Source organism: Panthera leo, chromosome B4, assembly GCF_018350215.1.
Source record: "Panthera leo isolate Ple1 chromosome B4, P.leo_Ple1_pat1.1, whole genome shotgun sequence".
In the NCBI taxonomy this organism is placed as follows: domain Eukaryota; kingdom Metazoa; phylum Chordata; class Mammalia; order Carnivora; family Felidae; genus Panthera; species Panthera leo.
Window position 1 is genome coordinate 135,504,367 of NC_056685.1, and position 20,914 is coordinate 135,525,280.

The 20,914-nt window shown below is 61.1% G+C and overlaps 1 protein-coding gene across 4 annotated transcripts in view; it reads right to left on the bottom strand.

The window, feature by feature from the left end:
• Nucleotides 1–20,914, bottom strand: part of SCUBE1 (signal peptide, CUB domain and EGF like domain containing 1) — a 131,783-nt gene that overhangs the window by 75,393 nt on the left and 35,476 nt on the right. For all 4 annotated transcript variants that reach the window (XM_042948051.1, XM_042948048.1, XM_042948050.1 and 1 more), the window contains one exon: nucleotides 5,690–5,824. In XM_042948051.1, the coding sequence (XP_042803985.1) occupies nucleotides 5,690–5,824 (135 nt within the window). The remainder of the gene's footprint in view (nucleotides 1–5,689; nucleotides 5,825–20,914) is intronic.

Here is a 20,914-nt window from a genome sequence, read left to right on the forward strand (position 1 = left end):
TCCAAAGGGCCCGATGTCGGCACAGGACACAGGGCTGGAGCGAATACAGTCCCTGCCCACGTGGAGCTCCCAAGCTGCAGGGGCACAGGCGCCAGGTAGAAGACAGTTTTGAGTAGCCAGCCCGAGACGGGGTGGGAGACGGGCCGTCGCTGGAGCACAGAGGGGGCAGAATTCTCCCTGGGGTCGGCTCAGGCCGGGCTGCAGAGAGAGCGGGTGGGTGTTCTCACTGAGGACTGGGAAGGAGCGGCAGTCAGCTGATGGTGGGGTGGGGCACCCCAGGCCTGGGAACACTGTGTGTGACAGACACCCGATGACCTCTTCATGCCGGGGTTCCCGACTGCCCGTGCCCGGCAGGGGCTCGGCACGCGGCTCAAACCTCAGCAGCAGGATAGGGGGCTGGTCTGACCTCTGCAGCCCTAGGTGGAACAGAGGGTGGATGCTGGCGAGCCTGTGCCGGCCGAACGAGTGAAGCCAGTCATCTCGACGGGCCCCAGGCGTTGGCACGTGCCATCCTGTGCGCGGATAAATCCAGACGTGAGGGCGAGCAGTTTGCCCCTGGGAAGGGGGTCTCTTGAGGATGAGGACTTACTCCCTATCTCCCCTCCGCCCTCAGCTGAAGCTCAGGCTTCAGCCAGTACCCAGCACACATCGGCAGAGCCTTGCCCAGGGCGCACCTGCTCTGACTCTGCTGCTGGCTTGCTGTGGGCCTGGGGTGAGGCCCCGTCCTCTCCGGACCCGTTTCCTCATCTGTGACCGATTACCGTAATCGGAACCCACGTTTATCAAGTGATCTTTGCGGTATCTTTCCCACCCTATGAAGCAGGTACTGTGCTATCCCCATTTTATGGACCGGGCACGGAGGAGTTGAGGGACTTGCTCAAGGTCACGTGGATCATGACTGCTGGAGCTGGGATTCTGATCTAGGCAGCCAGGCCCCAGAACCCGTGCTCTTAACCGCGGTCTGACACAGGGATGACAGGTCTCCTTGGGTGTCTAAGGGCCCTCTGGGTTGGGCTGTAACATGTGCAGCCCCTCAAGCCCCCTCGCGAGCCTGTGGCTGTTTCCCACAACTGTGGGGACAACGTGACGCTTCTCTTGACCCTGGTGCCTACCGCCACCGCCAGAGATCAGACCACGAAGGTCTGGTGAGGTTTCAGGGTGCAGGCGTGCAGGACGGCTTCCTGCTTAGAAGGGCGTGGACTTCTCCAGCCCACCGTGTCAGCAGCCGTGGCAGCCGAGGACCAGTGCCGGGAAGGGGGCAATCCTTCACCAGGCTGGTGAAACCATTCTCTTCACCACCTCCCCTGCTCAGACCCGAACGCTAGACCCCTAGGAGCTCCAGATCCTTCCCTCCAGAACGTTTTTTTCTCAGCTCGTTATTCTACAGCAACTCCAACCCTTATTTAGCATTCAGTCTTTCTTCTAGACCGAACGCTTCACAGGGGACCATGTCTGCTTTCGCTCACACTGGGATCCTGAGGACCAGACAGACACCGGGCAACACGAATGAATGAAACGGTGGCCTGCCATCACACAGCTGGTTAGACCTACGCCTTTCTGAACACCTTCTTCTCCTAAATCCGTTCTACTCAGACTGACGGAAAGAATTCTTCACCGGGAGGGAAGAGACAAGTTCTTCCAGGAGGAAACACCTTCGTGGAACACAGACGTGACGGAGATTTAGGCAAAAAGGGCAGGCGTGGGAGAGGGAGAGAGCTAGAAGGTGCCGGCTCCTCGGTGGCCCATCCGCTCTGGGCTCCCAGGACGCGTGACCACAAAGGGGGCGGTGGAGGCTGGGACTGGCCTGGACCGGCTGCCCCCAGGCTGTTACCGCTTGCTGGGCCAGGGGCTGAGTGGGGGTGAACGTGGGCTGTGACGGCACCAGAACCAGCACCTGGAAGCACCGAGGAGAAGGAGATGGGCCCCAGATCCCAACAGCTCTTCATCACCCCCCGCCCAGTGCCGGGACAGAGCCTGGGTTCCTCACATCGAGCCTGCGTTCGAAACACCTAGAGAAGCTGCCTGCGAGTGGCCTCCCCTAGGGCAGGTGCTGCGCTCGACTCCTTCACGGGGTTTCCCTAACGGATCCCTCACTTGCCTGGGAGGGATCACCGGTCCCGATTTACAGAGGAGGAGACCCAGGCAGGCAGGAGTGGCTGTGCAGGGGCCACGGAGAAGAGCTGAAAGCCTAAAACTCCCAACCCCGGCCCGGCCAGATCCACATACCTCCGGCCAGGGTTTGCACCGGTGCCTAGGAAGCGGGGCCACTCAGAAGGGCTGAGTCCCAGGCGCTCGTTTCTCGGCCAGGAGCACAGACCGACCCTGGCTGACCTTGTGCGTGCATCCAGGCCCCTCTAATCAAAACCAGACCTCGTGCTCTCCTCCCTGCTCGGGGCAGGCTCCAAGGCGCCGACAGGCATTAGGAGAAGTCAGGTGACACGAGGAGTCTGATTTGCCAAATGGCCCTGGGCTCATGGGCCCTCCAGGGAGGAACAGGGATCAGGGGGCATTTAGGTGCAAAACAAGCTGGGTCTCTGCACCCCCGACACACTCTGAGTTTTGAGTGATGCTCCAACAAGCATCACTGTGGTCGGCACGCACTCGTGGCGGGCAGTTGTCACAACCGACGGAGGCTCAGGAGGGAGGCAACCTGCCGGGTCACCTGTGCCCGTCTCCGGCCACTGGCATTAACGAGCGGTCAGCAGACGTGCTGTGCACTTGGCCTGTCTTCTTCAGACCTTCCACACGGCCTGTGGGAGCCCTGGAAATGCTGTCACTCGCCCCTCGGGAGGTATCCCGGAAGTTGTCTGCTGCTTTTTGGATGGACTCGTTGCCCAGATTTAAAACTTGGGAGATTGACACAAAAATCCTAATAAGAGAAGGGACTTCTTTAACCAACGTGCTGGTTGGTGCTGGTTAACAAAGACTGGGCTTGAGGCCCCCAAATCTGCACTCTGGCTAAATCTCAAGTCCTGGCGTCAGGATCCGGTCACCCCAGGGCCTTTGGGAAAGGTGAGGCGCGTGGGCTCAAGGCTCTACTGCACGCTTGATTTGAGGCCCAGCCTCTGAAGTATCTGAGAGGCCCTGGAAGTCCTCCACTCTCCCCTCCAGCACGTTTCCCACCTCTGCTCGGCCAGCTTCCCACAGCTGCCCTCTCTGCACACCCTCTAAACTCCTGCCCATGCTCTGGCGGCCTCACAGGGTCTGGGCCCTGCCAGGCTCCCCTCCTCCTGGGCTCCTCTCCCCTTGGCTCACTGTGCTCCACCGCCCTCGCCTTCGTTTTGCTTTTCGCCCGAGTCTGGTCCATTCCTGCCTCAGGGCCTTTGCAGACGTGCTGCCTGGCACGCTTCCCCCAACTCTTCCCGCGGCGGCTCTTGGCCATTCTGTTTCAGCTCACGTGTGGCTTCCGCAAAGAGGAAGCCTGCCTACTTCTGTCTGTTCTGCCACCTTCTTTCTTTCCTGACCGGCCTCATCACATCACAGCTCAAGACGTGCGCTGGGATCCCGACTCCGCCCTTTCCCTCTGGTGTGACCTCGGGCGAGTCTCCTAACTTGACTGCTTTGGCTTCCCCGCTGTCCCAGGGTCATAACATCCCCGCCTCACCGGGTTGCTGTGAGGGCCTAGCTCAGAGTAAGCACATGACCCCTCGGCAGCCAGCCGGCCGCTCTCCACGTTAATGTGTCCCCTGACCCTACTCCTCCGGCTGCTGCTGAGGTTTGTCCGGTGACATCCTTAGCCAGATGAGTGCCTCCGGGCCAAACCGGGTCCCGGTTACCGACAGAACGCGGCCGGGGTCTTGTATCCAGCCTCGCGTCGGCCCCCCCTTCCCACGCATCCTCCTTTCAACCAGGGGCCTCACAGCTTCACCTGGACCCCGCTCGCGGGAAAGCTGCTCTTCAAAGGAACAGGGCAATACCGCCTGGCTGGAAAAGAGGCTCGGCCACCCCGGCCTCGGGGACTTCACGGCTTGCTCAGAGCCGTCACCCTGTAAACCCCCCCTCCGCGAGGAAAGCAGGAACTCCCTCCTCACCACCAACTTGCACTCGCTTCCCCATAAATCTGCTTCCTATAAAACTCGGGTTGGGCCCCCGGTCCTCATCTGGGACAGCTGGACCGCGCAGCCCTGCAGCCCCATAGCCCCGGCCGCAGGCTCCCGGGGAAGTCCGCACGACACAGCGGCAGTGGGCACCAGGGCACGCAGAGCTTGGCGCCCACGTCCTTCTGGGGACACGGCAGAGTGGGGACCGCCGGACTTGTCGTGTCCTTGAGGAAATTGCCTGAACAAGCACGGAGCATCGAAGGCATCCAGTGAAACGGCTCTGCTTCCCTATCCCGGGCTTTGTACTTTTAACTGTTTCCTTCTTTGCTTTCTCAGGAATTGCTTCCAAATAACAAGCACACCCAGCGTCCCCCAGCCTCGCCTTGCAGCCCCTGTAGCTTTAGTGCACGCAGAACACTGCACACGCAGGGTCCCGTCCCCCCTTCCGGAGAGCCTGGCGGGGCACCACCACATCTCCACGCTGTGGACAAGGAGGCTGAGGTTCTCGGCTCACTGCCAGGGAGCAGCAGCACCGGAGTCGTGCCCGGCAGGCTGAGCCGGAGCCCGGGGCCTGCCCTTCTGTCCCCACGTTTCAGTGTGAGCCACTCCCTGGTCTCCTGCTGGTGCCACGGACCCCGGGCTGGGCCCTCATAGGGGCCCCTCGAGGCCCCTCCGGTACCTCCGACGTGTCAGGGGTCAGCGATGGGGGAGGGGCTCAGGCCGGGGCCAGGCGGCTGTCCTGGCCTCCTTCCCCATCTACTCTCTTGACCACACACGATGGCCAGGCCCCAGGAGCGCTGGTCCCCGCCCCTGCCCTCAGCCCACTCCATTGCAGCACGTAGCCTGCCCCGAGATTCCAGACCTTGCCATTATCTTAAGCAAGATATGCCTCTGTGCCTTTGCAAATGCTGTTCCCTCTACCTAAAAGCCCCTCTCCTCTACGCATGTGGGTCCTGCCTTCTGGCCAGCTGTCCTATCTCACAGTCCTGCTTCTCTGGGCCCAAACTCTGACCACCCCTCCTCTGATACTGTGGACCTTCACTGCCAGGCTTGGCTGGAGGCCAGGCTCTGTCCCAGCCTGGGGCTGTCTCCAGGTTACTCTGGCTGGCCAGTGCTCCCCAGTTCCTCTATACTGCCCCGGGCCGGCCTGCCACCCCACCCAACAACCAGAGGGAGGCAGGCTCCCGACCACAGGGACCCTCTGCTGGCTGGTGACCCGGTGAACGTTTCAGAGACCAGGAAATTGGCACTCGGCCTGCTCAGGCCTCCAGCCCACCTCGGGGAAGGGGACCATGGAGAATGGGGCCCCACTCTTCCTGGCCACAGCCGGCCTTCGGCCCAGAAAGGAAAACAGCTTCTCTGGTCACATCTGCCCATTTGTGGCCCCACCTCGCCTCCACATAAAAACACCAGGAACACCAGCAGTCCCGGTGTAGCGGGCGGTGGGCGGGAGCTGGGAGGAGCTCCGCGCAGAACCGACACCAGGAGCACAAAACAGCCATTCAGGCCACCACCAAACCGCCCCCCGCCCCCCGCCTTGACCCTGAGGCCCCCGGAGTCAAGATGTGGAGAAGGGGGTTTCCAGGGGCCGCCGGATTCTGCGGGGCGGGGGCGGGGGCGTGTGCCTGGTCAGCACGGGCCGCACTCACCGTTGGAGCGGTGGATGCAGGTATGCTGGTTGTCGCTGAGGAAAAAGCCACTGTGGCACTGACACTCGTAGCTGCCCATGGCATTGACGCAGATCTGCTGGCAGCCACCGTTGTTGTCCTGACACTCGTCCACATCTGCAAGGAGAGACGGAGAGGGGGAGGGGAGAAATCGCACCTGGGGCCGGAAGTGAGACGCGACCAGCTTCCCAGGCTGCCCAGAAGGCCCTGCACACGGCAGCACTCTGGTGGCGCTCCACAGGGGGACCCCGCGGCTACACCCCGCAGGGGGGCCAGGTGCTCCGCAGAGACACTGCGCAGGGCTGTACTCTACCAAGATACTCCGCGGAGTTACTCCGTAGAGGTAGTTACGATGCTTGTAATGCCAGCTGCCTGTCGGTAACCTACGCGACCGGCGCTCTTCTAAGTATCCGACCCGTACTAACTCCTTTCATCCTCACGGCAGCCCTGTAGATCAGATCCGGGTATTAGCCCATTTGCTAGATGAGGAAACTGAGGCCCAGAGGGGCCAAGCCACCTGTCCCGGGTCCCACCCGATAGTCCGACTCCCAAACCGTGGTCTCACTGATCCTGTTGGACTCTCCCTCTCCGGGAAGACTGCAGCCTGCACTGCCCTTCCCCAACCCACGGAGCCTCGCCAAGCAAATTCTCCCGTCCCCTCCGTCTTCAAGCCTACCTCAGAGTTACAACCAGTAACACGAGACCCTGCAGCCTGCTTTCTGCCTCACAAATGGATTTCAAACGTCTAAGAATGGGGAATTTTTTAAAAGGCCCTGACCTCTGGCCACCAAGACGGCCGCAGAAGGCCTCTAAGCGGTCTCTCCTGCTCTCTAGGAGAGAGAGACCTCAGGGCTGACACTCGGCGTTGACCAGAGGCTGCTGGCACAAAGGCTGCTATTGGCTGAAAAGAGTCTTTATGGAGTTCTGGGCTTGAACAGAACAGCATGTTTCAATTACCAAAGTCATAACCCCTTACACTGTCAGTTTGTGTAACGAAAGATGGGCTTCTTAAACCTTAACGTGCCGTGTCTGTATCATCATTTTAACAGGCAAATGTATGAAACCACAAAGGCAAGGTGAGCTACCAGCCGCTTCTAGCCAATCCCCTGGCCCCCAACACACACACACACACACACACACACACACACACACACACACTTTGGCCGTAAGCTTTTAATACAGTTGTCCTTCACACAGCCATCTCCCAGTACTGCAACCAGAGGGATGTGGACACGTAAAGAACCAAGAAGACTGACCTGCACTGAACCAGGAGAGGACTGAGCCCTGGAGCTGGGTCAGCTGGGTCCTACTGAGGCTTAGGGACAACAGGTCGCTTCACCACCCAGGAGACCACATGGCTGCCTCCGCGGCCGATGCTGAGGCAGGCCATTATTCTCCAGCAAGCTCAAATGTCAGCTGTGTGGCAGCCCGGAGGGAGGCGGGACTCTGAACTCTAAAAGCCACCAGCAGTTACAGCTGAAGTGGGGAAGGTGGCTCTTGCTGAGAGGAGACACAGTGGGGTCCCGGGGGAGCTGGAAATGACACAGAGGGATTATTCTGAAAACCTTTCTCCACTCAACGGAGTCTTACTTACTGGTGGCTCCCTAAAGGGCCACTGCCAGTGCCCCCTTCGCGGGGGGCACCTCCCCTCCAGGGGTGGCTGCCTCTGGGGGTCTGTCCCTCGCCTGCACTAGACCCTGAGCAGCTCTAAGCCAGGGACCGAGTCCTGTTCATCCTACCGATAACGACGCGAAGCTGACATCCTCGAGGGCTCCTTATGCGTCAGGCACGGGGCCTCACAAATACCCCCGCGCTCCACCCCTGCGGCAACCCTGAGCGACAGGCTGTGTTACGGCCTCCACTCTACAGGTGAGGGCACTGAGGCGCAGAGAACCAAAGTAACTTGAGCAAAGTCACACGGCTGCTCAGAGCAGAGGCAGGACTTAGACCCGCCGTTCACCTCCCGAGCACGTGGCTCTGCCCCGCCGCTCAGCTGGCCGTGCCAGAAAGCGTGTCGAGCCCAATGCTGCGAAGAGCCAGCTACTCTTAACATGAGCCTGAGCGGGGTGCCACCTTGAACGTGTTTGGGAACCCCAGATGCAAACGCAACGCCGGAGCCAGCCTGCCGTGGGTAACACGGGGCCTGTCCCAGCGTACGTGGGGTTAGTCCCGTCTCTGTCCCAAAGACACGCCACTGAGGCACTTGCACCCCGGTGCTGGCACACGTCTCACAGCGAAACCCGCTTCTGGGACTCGGTCCAGACCTCCTTCAAATCACATGCTTTGCTGTTCTTCCCGTGGTTCTCAGCTTCTTTGCTCTGTACCTTGGCTTCTCCAGCCCTAGTAAAGGTTCAGTTGGTAAAACAAACCAGATACAGGCCCTCAAACGCTGCACTGGTGGCGAGAAAGCGCCGCTTTGACCCCACCGTGAACGAGCTCCCTGGAGCCCCCCGCCTGGCCCGGCCCATCTCCCTTCACTGGAAGCCAGGAACCCGAGGGCAGTTAAATCTGCACGCATCTACAGAAGTTCAGGGAGCTGGCAGAGTGGCTGTGCCTTGGGACAGCGCTGTTTACACTAGCAGGGAACAATGACTCTCAAACACTGATGAATAATTTGAAACAAATGCAAGGCCGTGTAAACATTTCTTTTCCCCGCTCCCAAATGACAAAGCCCCAAGATTAAGCAGGGAGGGAAGGGGGCGGCCCCCTCTGCGCCCTTTTTCCACTGTGGTCCCAACACAGGCCTCCCTGGAGCTGGGCAGGAAACCACAGCCTCACAATCCCTTTGGGGAGCCTGCGGTCGTCACCGGCTTCTCTAAGGGCTGGATCGGGGGCCTGATGCCCACCTCATGCCCCTCACACCCCCGTGGCTCAGCCCTCCACGCGGGGCTCACAGTCAAGTCTGAAGAGGGACCGGCTGGAGGAGCTGGGGCCGTGGGTTGGCCACCCACCGGCCTCGGGCAGACTGGGTTCACCTGGAGGCCCTGGCCAGGCCTAGCACAGCACTACGGGAGACACTCGGCCCCCGGGCCCTCCTGATGGGGGCAAGCCCAGCACACATCGTTCCTTGGCCCCCTCAGGACTTAGAAAACTCTGTCATGAGAGGTCCTGCGGGGCAAGGAGGGAGCCTACATCTGGGAGTTCTGGCTCTGGCCTTTCCCCGCTCTCCTGCGATCTGGTTTCTCTCGACGAGGACGCCTCAAGCCCAATCACGGCGACGAGAGCCGGTTCCCCGAGTAGTTCTGCTTAACACACCACCCCCGACCTTACACGCTCATGTCTCCGACGCTCCTCCTCTCTGAAGTCTTCCCGGCGCCCGGAAGACTGTGCTCGTCCCCTGTGCCCAGGCTTGCTCTGCCCTGGACCTCGGGCTCGGTCGTCCTGTCTCTGCTCTGGGCTGAAGAGAGCCCTGAGTCTTTATATCCCTGCGCCCCGCTGACGGTCAGACCGAGCGGGTGCTCAAGTGTCCGCAGGAAGAACCGAATGGCACACGTGTGTCTGCACTCGCCACCGATGGGGAGCTCGCGACCCACAAAGGCCAGTCCCCTGGAGCAGCGTGCTGTCCCGGTTCCTTCTGGGCACACGGAGGGGGCTCGTTCGGGGCTCCCCGCAGCTGCACTTACCTCCGCTGTTCTCTGAACAGCCCCCTGTTCACGCTTGCCTTCCTGTGATCACACCCACCTCCTCCTGGGATGCCCTCTCTCTCCTTGTCCAGACGGAAGTTCTTGCCTTTGAGAACCACCCAACAGGCTTTCGTTCATCAGTTCCCTCCACAAACACTGGGTGCCTGCTACGTGCCACGCTCCCCAAGGGCCGCCAGGGCACCAAAGTGAACCCAGCTGCTGCCATACTGGACCTGAGCAGAGGCGGGAGGCTTCGTGGAGGGCCGGGCCGAGGGCGGCAGGGAGGTCTGTGACCCGAGGCCGGGGGAGGAAGAGGTGTCGTAGAAGCTGACTCTCGCCGAAGGGGCGTGGCAGGGCACAGATGGGGAAGGGCCCGCGACCACTGGGGCAGAGGAGGAGTTCTGGAAGCTGTGCAGCCTACACACCCCCCATCAAGGAGACCCCAAGGGCCCTCACAAACCCCGGCTCTGTCCGGGTCCCCCTGGCCCCCGTTCTCACCGGTGCTGCCGAGGGAGGGGACAGTCCTCGGGGAAGATGTCTGCGCAGCCCGACAAGCCACAGTAGCGCCACCGCCATGGCCTTGGGCAGAGGCTGAGCCCGTTGCGTGCAGTGAGGGCCCTGAGCAAGCCTGTTTCCGATCCAGGCTGCACGATGCCTGAGTGGGCTCTGGGTGGGATACAGGGGCTGCTCTGCCTCTGAATCCTGCCGGCAGCTCATGGTCCTTCATCTGCTTTTGCGGCCACCGTGGAATGTTCCCAGAAGGCAGGGAGTGCCCTGGCACGAGGACTTTGCGATAAAGCAGACAGGAGGCCCTGTGGGTTTGGGGGCAGACCTGAGGCTCCTAGCGGGAAACTCTTTTAACTGGCAATGGAAGAGCTGATGACTATACTATGCAGGAACGACCCCAGCAGCCGCAGCGCTGCGAGGGTCTCGGTTGGCCCTCTGTCAGGGGCTGCCTGCCCCGGCCGGGTCGCTCTCTGGAAGGCCCCAGCCCGCGGCACCCTTCCATTCCCGCCCCCCAGCCCCCGGCCTTAACACACAAACACACCTCTGTGCCACTGGGACTGGTAGAGCCCCTGACTCTTTTGGGCTGGGGTGGGGGCAGCAGGCGAAGGGTGCTGGGAGGGGAGGGGACACTGAGCCGCGGCTGGCCACGGCGGCAGGGGGCCCTTGGCCGGCGGGGCCGAGGGATACCCTCAGAAACAGACCATCCCAGTGCATTCTGGGATAAGACATGGGGCCACCGCTCTGTGCAGGCTGCTCCCCAGCCTGAGGCCCAGCGTCTGGGGGTACGGTGAGCACTCACTCGTCCAGCCAACGGCTGAGGGAGGACCGAAGGTGGGAGGCAGACCAGGGTGCCAAGAGGGGCTTCGCTCCAGCCCTGCCCTACCCCCGCCCACCTCCCCTGGCCTGAGCAGCCCCCTTCTGTCCCTCCCACCACCCGAGCAGTCACCAAGGATGCCGACTTCCTCACCACCCTGCCCATCTGTTTTGCCTCCACTACTGTGCCACAGCCCTGGGTCGGGCCTCGACTCCTGCCTGGAGGCACAGTCTGTGTGCTTCCCCTAGGCCTCCGGGCCCCCGGCCTCCCCTCCCAATCCCAGCGGCCACCGTGACCAGTTCTAGTCGGAAGAGGCCAGGGCACCTCGGCACCAAAGACGGAGTCCGAGCGGGGTCTCTGGGGTCAGGTGCCCCCACCTTACACTGTAGCGCCTGACGGGAGGTCTGGGTGCTGGGGTCGGGGGGGAGACAGTCCTCATCTGGCTCTCCGGCCAGTGTCTGCTCGGTGGGCCCGCCGGTCCCGAGCACGAGAGTGCTGTGTCTGAGACGGGCTCACGGGCTGCGATGGACGGCTGCTCTCTAGCCGACGCCCACAGGCTGTAGGTTGAGCTGGTTCCGAAAGGCCTCTGCAGGCAGGGCTGCGGTTTGCCCATGAGGTCTGTTTATTTTTATTAATAGCTGGCTGTTTGTCCTCCTTTGGACCAAGAATCCAGGTTTGCAGTTATTTATAATAACTAAAAATTACTTCTGGACCCAGCTTTGCTTGCTTTGTGTTTCCCACGAACATTTCACGATTCGAAACAGAGACTCTGTGTTCTGCCCAGGCCCCACCCGTGTTCTCGTGGCTGCCAAGGGCCTACTATGTGTCAGACCCCGTGCCTGGCCCCGGCACCACAGGTCCCACCGAGGGTCCGAGGACAGAGGCAGAGGCCCCGGCCCATCGTAGGAACCGAACTTGACCTCCACCCCTGAGAGCTCCCTCCTGGTCCCTGAGGGCTGAGGCCCCAACCCTCCCCTGGCCCCTGTCAGAAGGGAGGCTTAGGCACAAAAGCCTCTTGGCCATCGAGCGGCTCTTGCAAAATTGCATTTGATGAGTTAAGTGTAAATAAATGAGAACCAGATGGATTAGATTTCGGGTAAAATACACACGGGTCTCAGAGCTTTGAGGCCTGGGTTCTGCCAGATCCAGAACATTCCCTGAGCTGTCAGAGGTGCTGGCAGAGGCAGGGGGGGAGGTATGACAGGGCCTCCCGGGACCTCTCCGCTTCCTGGTCTGGGCATCAGCTGGGCCTTCTCTGGGGGGCCTGACTCTTAAGCAGGTCAGCCGTATGCAGAAGACACACGGTCCCCCACCGTAGCCCTGCTCTGACCCTGAGCCCCCCGGGTTGGGCCTGGAGGTTGCTGCCTGGTCCGACTGAGGACCACTCTCTTTACGCCGTCTCTGCGATGTCTCCCTGGGACCGCTGCCCACGGGTTCTAACTCTTGCCCTACAAGGTCACACCAGCTGGGGTGTAAGATTCGGTGAGCAACCTGCTGCGTGACCTTGGGCACGTCATTTACCCCTTTCGGGCCTTGGTCTGCTTCTTCACAAAACGGGGATAACAGGCACCTTAAGTTGTCTGGGGAACTGAAGGAAATAATGCAGCGAAGGACTCGGCTCGGTGCCTGGCACACACACACCACCAGTGAACGTTAACAACCGTTGAACAAAGCCGCTGCAAATGCTTCGCGGAATCACAGGTGTGAGCGTGCCCCAGGGGACGGTAAGGTCCCTGCCACACTGGAGAGTGACAACAAGCTGCGTCCAAGGGAGCCCCCAGTGTGGCCTCAGCAGAGCAGCTTCAGCTTCCGGAACTGCTCCCTCCTGACACAGGTTCTGGCTAGCTCCCCACCCTGTCACTCTTGTCTGGGGGACCGCAGTCTATCAGGGGCTTCACGCTGCCTCAGAACTGGACTCAGAGCCATGTGTGTGGCCTGCCCGGGCTGTGGGACAAGCCCCAGCCTCTGCACGTGCCACCTCTGTCTTCATTCATTGAGATACGACTCACGTTACATAAAATTCACCACCCTAAGGAGGACGGGTCAGTGGTTCTTGGCACATTCACGAGGTGGTGTGAATGTCACCAAGACCCAATTCCAGAACGTTTCCCACCACCCCAAAGAGACGCCCTGTGCCCATTGTCAGTCAGTCCCAATTCTCCCCTCCCCCAGCCCCCGGCAACCATTAGTTTACTTTCTGACTCTACGAACGTGCCTGTTCTGGACCTTTCATACCACTGGGGCCATACAGCGTGCGTCCTCCGCGTCTGGCTTCTCTGACACCCCATGACGTCTTCAAGGTTCTCCCACGGCGGAGCACACGTCATTCGTTCTTATGCCCGAATAATATTCTATCGTACGGATGGACCACGTTTTGTCTACCCGTCCACCAGCCGCGGGACATTTGGGTGGTCTCCCCCTCCTTAGCTGTTAGGACACACGCTGCTGTGAACGTCACGTACGAGCTTTTGAGTGAACACGTTTAAACTCTCTCGGGTGGGTACCTAGGCGCGGCATCGTCGGGTCATAAGGGGATTCCACGTTTCACTTCTGGAGGCACTGTCACACTGCTTCCCACGGTGGTGGCACCATTCCACGTTCCCATCGGCAAAAGACGAGGGTTCCGATGTCTCCACGTCCTTGCCAACACTTCCCGTTTTCCATTTTTTAAAATGATAGCCATCCTGGTGGGTGAGACATGGCACCTTATCGTGGCTTTGACTCGCGTTTCCCTAAGGACGCCGAGCACCTTTCCACGTGCTTGCCGTCCGTTGGTACATCCTTTCTGGAGCAGTGTCTATTCAAATCCCTTGCCCACTTTTACACGGGGTTGTCTTTCTACTGTTGAGTTCTGAGAGTTCTTTGTGGGTCGCAGATACTAGACCCTTACCAGACATATGGTTGGCAAACATGTTTGCGTTCTGTGGGCACAACCTCCTGTAAAGCAGCCTTGGGAGCACGGTGCCCTGGGCGCCGCGCCCCTGTGGGGCCCAGGTCCACGAGGCCTGCGCTCCTCTTGGGCTCCGATCTCAGGAGATGTCACCCTGTCCCACGGCTTTAACTGCCACCTATTTGCCAATGCCGCTAAGCCCTCTAGGCCCGCTTGCTCCACTGCCCTCAGGCTGAGATATCAACGGCTGACCCAGATGTCCAAAGCCACGACAAACCTAACACGGCCCTTGCTGGACTCCTGATCTGACCTCCTGTGAGAACAGAACAGAATAGAACAGAACAGAGCGAAGCCTGGCCCCGCCCTCAGCCTTCCCCATCTCGGCCAGTGGCAGCACAGCTCACGGTGGCTTCTGTCATCCTGGAGCCCTCCCTTCCCGCTCCCCGCCTCGAAGCCCTTAGCAGGTGTGGTCCTCAGCTCTGCCTGCAGATCCAGCTCCCCGCCCCCTCCCCTCAGGTGGCCGCCGGGTCCAGCTCCCCTCCTCTCCGGCCTGGATTACAGCGGTGGCATCCCAGGTCTCCCTCCTTCCACCCTGGTCTCACCACCCTGCTAAACCACCCTGGAGAGTGTCAACGAGCCGTGCTATCCCCTGCCTGAAAGCCTCCAGAGGATTCCTCGTCAGCTTCGAATACAACACAAACTCCCCTCTCTGGCGGGCGAGGCCCAAGCGAACCGCTATGTCCTCGCCTGGGGAAACACCTCTGCCTGTGTCGCTCTCTCCCCAGGGAATGCAGAGTCCTCGAGACGGAGGACCACGGCTGTCTCGAGTGTTGCTGTATCTCAGGGTTTGACACAGTGCCTGAGGCACATAATCCACGTCCGTGGGCCGAGTGACTGACTGACAACTACAAAACGTGGCTGGGGGCAGTGGCTCTGGCCCGGAGGCCCTGGTTCTCGGCCTGTCCCACAAGGGCTGCCCTGTGTGGCCCCGGAGGGGCTGCCTGGCGACACCCGGTTCCCGGGTCCAGCCAAGGAAGCAGCTCTGGGTGAGTGAGAAGCCTGAGTGCTGGCCGGGGGGTCCCGGGGGGCAGAGGCTGCGGGCCCGTCGGAAGGGCGAGTGAGGGCTGGTCAGAGAAGAGCTGTGCTCGTTTATTCACCCGCGTCAGCCTTGCCTGGGAGTGAGCCCCTTTGGGGGGGGGGGGTTCGGGGTGGAGGAGGAGTGGATGTCCCCAGATGCTGGCGGCCTGTGAGCTTTGCTGCTCGATGAACGAGTGAAGCCACACAGGGCTCTTGCCACGTCAGCCCTGCCCACAGTGTCCGGTGTCCTCCTCCCTCGCCAGTGCCTTCAGTGGTACAAGGACAAACGTCTTCGGCCAGAGAAAAGCCGTTCTAAGTGGGCAGCGCTTTAAGAAGCAGGGAGAGGGGACCGGGGTTTGGAGGCGGCGGGACGCGCTCCTGAGGGGCGCCGCCCTGGCCTCCGCCACACCGCCACGGCAAGACCAGCTCTTCCTTTAATGTCTCAAGCACGGGCGGGAGAGGGGGCTGCAGGAGGCGGCAGGGGAGCCGTGTGCCCTGAGCTCCTGCTCGGTGCCGGGCGCGCTCGTGACAGCGTCTCACCCAGGGCCTCAGCCCGAGGCAGCGGGGGCGTCATAACCAGGAGCTTCGAGGGGCGAACGGCCCGCCCTTGGTCACAGCACGCGCGCGCCGGTGCCAGGATGGGAACTGGACACTTTCATCCCTGCAGCCTCGGGCCTCTGACAGCCCAGCTGTGAACGCGATCCCGGCTGGACGTCTGTGGGAGGCACTCGAGTTTTGAAAACTTCTTTTGATGGGGAGAAGAACAGAGGACTGGGAAGGGGGAAGGGGAGGAAACCCAAACAAACAAATCCCAGAACCAAAGGGAGAAGCCGTGAGAAAAGAAAGGGGAAAGGCTCTGACGGATTCTTCGCGAACATCCTCAGAAATAAAACAGGCCCCTCTGGATGCAGTTAGTTCCCCCTCGGGCCCGTGCGCGGGGCGGGCCGGGCACACGCACGGCCCACGGAACCCAGGAGGGCCCCGGAGCTCCCGAGGCCACCCGGCTGACACAGTCCTTTCTGCCGGACGCTGGCCACGGCACGTGACTTGCTCCCGGCATGTGCTTCCCAGCCTCGGTACTGCCTGGAATTCTGGACCAATTCTTCCCGATTAAACTCTACGGTTTCTTCCGCTTTTTTCAAAGCCGTTGAGTATAAAAACCAGTGCCCTCCCCACGAGTGTCAGCACGGCCGGAAGTTCTCCGTGAAGGTGGGGCCCCCAGGCCCCGCGGGCTCCCGCGCCTGAACGGCCACAGTGCCTTAACTGGGCCTGCTGTGGACTAGTTGGTTCCTTCCCACACTAAGTGGTCCTTTGCTGACAGGCCCTCCTGTGGGCCACGGAGCTACAACGGGATGGGAAATGGTTCTGTGCCGACAGAGTCGACACTTAAGAAAATGGCAGAGGGGCTGTAAGGGGGCGGACGTGGAGGGGTGAGTGTGGGCACCAAGGGGCTCCCCGGAAAAGGGGGCACCGAGGGTGGCTGACGTGCTGGGAGACCACCACGGCTCCCCATGGCCAAGCCCACCCTTTCTAGCCCATTTGTGGCCCTCCTCCCCTCAAGACACGCAGCACGGCTCCCTATCACTTGTCCAACAAAACTATTTAAGATTTTGAATTTACAAGGAATTCTGAAAAACAGTGGGAAAAAAAACGGGTCAACCGTCCTATGCTCTGGCTGCGACCGTAACCATAGGCGTCTATTTTGTTTCTGTCTTTTCTCATGGGCCGATGTTCTCCTAGTGCAAAGGGGTCTCTCTGTATGTGACCTGCTCGTTCACCCTTCACTGAAAGCAGCGCTTTCCGGGGCTCAGCCCCGGTGCCCTCCTCACCTGCTGCCTGTCCAGCCGGCAGGCGACCCCCGCCCCACCACTTGGTGCACTTGTCTCTGTTCCGGACCCCGTTAGTCAACTCCCCTGTGAGGGACACAGGGCATGTAGAGCCCTTTCCGTTTTAGGGTTTCTTTTCTTCAGACGGATTCCCAGAGGCGGAGTCCCAGCCAGAGACCGCCAGCTTTTCGCTTCTCATCCCTCCCCACGGGACGCCCTTAATCTGCTGGTGTTGCCCCTTGGAGCCTGCCTGCGCCGGCCACTGCCTCTTCCGAAGTCCCTTCCTAGTGCCCACGTCTTCCCGCAGAGAGCCTTCCGTGATCAGCCCCGTGTGTCGGTTCGTTCACGCCCTCACTCAACGAGGGCGCAGTGAACGCCAAGGCAAGGCCTGCCCTCAGGGAGCTGCCCGGCCAGGGAGAGAGAGGTGGGGGAATCAGGAGGGATTAACTACTGTGGGGGTGGGGGTGGGGGCTGGGGCAGAGGGCTGCAGGACAAAAGAGCGTGTGTGAGAGGGCTCAGAGGCCACGCTGACAGGCGGAGGGGTCTCTCTCTCTCTCTCTGCCGCGTGCGGACAAGCACGGGGAAAAGATGTGCTCGGTGGTGGGATGTGGTGGGATGCAGGTGTGCATGCGTGCACGTGTGTGTGTGTGTGTGTGTGCGTGTGCGGCTGCAGCAGCGGGTGGGGCCCCGGTGGCTGTGGAAGGGGGGCCGGGAGGCAGGCTTGAGTCTGGGATGTGCCCGACGCGCAGCCGAAGGGGACCCCTGACATGCTCGCGCCTGCAGACACAAATCTCCAGGTCTCGGGCGTTTAGCCGACAGAAACTACCCTCTTATGTGTCACCGTACTCCGAGCCCACTCTCCTGCCTGGCTAGGCCTCTCCCACCTCTAGGCTTTGCACCTGTTACGCCTCCTCCCCTCACCCCATCTCTACCCGCCACCCGGTGCCCTGTCACTCGGTCCCGGTGGGGTGAGCCGCGTCCCATACTTGGTTTAGTATTAATTATGCCACGAAAATCATCTCAGGACCCCCTGACCTGGCAGATAAGGGCACTCAGGCAGCATCTTTGGACCCAGAGGTCACAGATCCTTCCTCCCAGGCGTTTCTAACCAGCCCGCCACAGCAGCAGTGGCTCTCAGCGCCCACAGGCTGCCAGGCTCCCACATCCCGGGCTTTGATTACAGTCCCACCTCTTGGCCACATGATGACGCGTCAACAGCGAGGAAAGTTCTGACAGAACACCGGGAAAGCAGCCTAAGAACACCCGTGCGTGATCGTAACCGCGGAAAGTCAGGGCTGCATGCAGACGACACGGGCAAGAACCCGGGGACGCGGAGACCGCAGAGCGGGGCGGGTGGGGAGCTTGTGGGGGTTACCTTCTGTGCAGTCTGTACTCCCTTAATGTTTCTGTATAATCGGCACACAGGCGGAAGACGGCTGCGTGAACAGAACTTTTCAGCCCTGCGTGAGGGGCACTGTGACTCCTCAGTTCGAACGCGGGGTGGGAGGCGAGTCCCCTGAAGGCCGAACTGGAGTGCTTGGGACAGGAAGAGAGAGCGCCGGCCCCTTGGGCAGGGGGAGCACAGGGCTGCGAGGCGCCCCGGGACAGGCTCAATATGCATGCGGAGCAAAGGCGCGGCTGGCTGGCCTGGCCAGGGGAGCCCAGGCCACGAGGGGCTGGCTGCCAGGCCGAGGCGGCGACTCCCCGGCGGCAACGGGGGCCCCGGGAAGACCCCACTCAGGGGGGGACCTCCGCTAAAGCTTGTCCCAAATGACTGCACGGGCGTCTGGCCCCTCGGTGGCCAGCGAGCGGGTGCGCCAGGGGAGGGAAAGTCGGCCTGTGGGATGGGACCCTCTTCCCCCGGTTAAGGCAGCCCAGGAGGTTGCTGAAGACCCCGGCCGAGCAGCTGGGTGGCTGCCGTGGCTCCCCACGTCCCACAAGCAGGCGTCACAGCGGGGCACAGGGCGTCTCTATTAGCCGGTCTATTTCCAGCCGCGCGCGGTTGGGACGAGACGGGTGACGGGGAGGGATGGTGGAGCCGGCAATACACGGGGCTGGCTAGCGGCCACCGTAAACACGGGGCCAGGCCTGTGGTGCCGGGCGAGCAGGGTCACGGCAACGTCTGTCCGGAGGCAGTCAGGCTCAACAAATGTCCAGGGTGACCCCAAACCCCGGCGAGGGCCCAGGCGGCTCCAAAGTAAGCGAGATGGTTGGCAGAGGTTCTGGAGGTTCTGGGACAACACACGTGTCGACCGATGCCCCCTTTTAGGCACATGGCTCATCTCTGGTTTGGGATGTCTGTTTTGGTTGGTAGAGTATTTTTAAAGAGTCTTCACAGGACCCTTAGTTTTTGTTGATTGCTCAGATTCTGACCGAGACCCTGGCACATAGACCGCAAACAAGATGGAGGAAAGAGTCTGCCGGCCCGTCGCGTCCTCTGCAACTGGGCGTTTTTCTTTGCCGTTTATGGACTTGGCATGTTCTGCCCTGGGACAGAGCAGGACTTCTTCCCCAAGCTCCCAAATCAAGACTTGGTCAACGGTGGGGCTGGCACAGGGGGAGTGACGATCGATTTCAGCCAGGTCCTACCAACGGGAAGGTTGGCCTCATACAGTGATGCGGTCCCTGCCCTGGCCCCCCAGCCAGAGGGAGCGCAGGAAGGAGGAGAAGGCAGCGCAGCTCCTGAGGCCTGCCGGGCGCCCCTGTGCTCACGGCATTTCCATAGCCCCCTCCCTGGAGCGACAGCGGACAGCTGCCCCCCAACACGCTGCTAGGAAGGGAGCTGGGAGCCAGGCTCCATGTGTCAACTCCCAGGTCCCCATCTCCCCTCGTCTGGAACAGAGACCAGCAGGGGCTGGGCGTTGGGTTGGGGACACGGGGCGCTGCAGTCCCACGGGCTGCGGGGGGCACCTCCGCAGCAGATCTCTGCAGCTCTGAGTGCACTGATGCTCTGCCCCCGTGGCAGGCTCGTGCACCCACCACTATCAAATCGTGCTCCTCTGGATGGTCAGAATCAAACATTCCGTCCCGTCTCCAGCCACCTGCCATCCCCCCATCCCACAAATGAGCCTGTGCTGGGCCTGGGGAAAAGAGCAGAGCCATGCCGGAGTCTCGCCCTCCAGGGGCCTCCTGAGGCATCAGGGGAGGCCCCAGAGAGGTCTCGTGACAAGCCTGGGGGCTGCGGGCGCCCACGGGAGGAGTGTGTAACTTCTGGAGGGCCTGAGGCCCAAGCCGAGTCCTGAGGGACAAGTGGGAGTCAGCCCTGCATTCGTAAAGAGCAGGGGGAAGGGCGGTTCGGGCAGAAGGGACCTCTGCTTATGGACTTGGCGGGCTCTGTCCGGGGACAGACAAGGTGCATCGGTGCAAGGATGCTGCTGGGCAGGATGGGGCGGTGTGTTTAGGGGAACGAAAGCTGTTTGGCCGGCTGGAGATGCCAGTTCTGGGAAAATCAGAGAGAGAGAGAGAGAGACGGACAGGGGCTGCGTCTGGCAGAGGCCGGGAGGACACAGCAGTGGGCTCCACCCCTGTCCTCGAGGACATGCCATGCCACCGAGTCATCGAATCACAAGATGCTGGAGGGTGAGGAAGGGCTCTGACACCACAGCCAGGCTAGGGGTTCCAAACAGTGCTCCAGCACCCCCCTTGCAGTGGGTGCTCTGCAGAGAGCAGGGCTCTCACTCCTGCCGGCCCTGCCCTCCCGCTGCAGCCAGGGCAGTGCCACCACTGCGGGAGTCGGCTCGCACTTAAGGGTTCTGCTGCTAGAAGTCTGAGAACTACCGGGCACATCCCACCCCTCCGTTTCACAGATGATGGGGAAACTGAGGCTCGGAGAGGTGGGGAGTTTTCCAGAGTCCCCAAACAAGTCCATGGTCCAAAGAGCCGGGCCCGAGACGTTGCCTTTCCACCCCAGCACCGCCTGGCCCCCTGCGCTCTCCCACACTCCTCCCTGTCCCCATCCTGAGCTGGCTGTAGGCAGGAGGCCACACGAGCTCACCCTACCCCCAAAACGCCCCTGGGTCTGAATCAACCCCCCTCCCCACACCCCTAGCTCTACAGTGGTTTGGGGGGAAGAAGGAAGCCCGTTTATAATGATGCACAAGTTTCCAGCATTTTTCTTTTTCTCAGGTTAAAGAACCTCCACCAGATGAACAGTTGTAAAAAGCTGGGGGGAGGAGCGGGCCTGACTCTGGCTGGTCCTGGCAGGGCAAGTCCCTCCAACCAGGCGTGTTCCCATCACCTGAATGTGGGCCAAGAGTGGGGAAGGGTGGGGCACAGATAAAGAGAACAGGAAGAGGCCTCTGGAGTTCACCTTAAAAAACACTGGTGTTTGTGACTGTGTGAAGCTCGTCAGTTTCACATTAAAGTGGGCGGCGTTTCTTTCCCAGCAAGAAATGCATTTGAGCTGTGGAAGTATAAAGACAAATAAACAGAGGCAACTGGAACCTTCTCCGTGAGGGGTGTGAGGGAGCA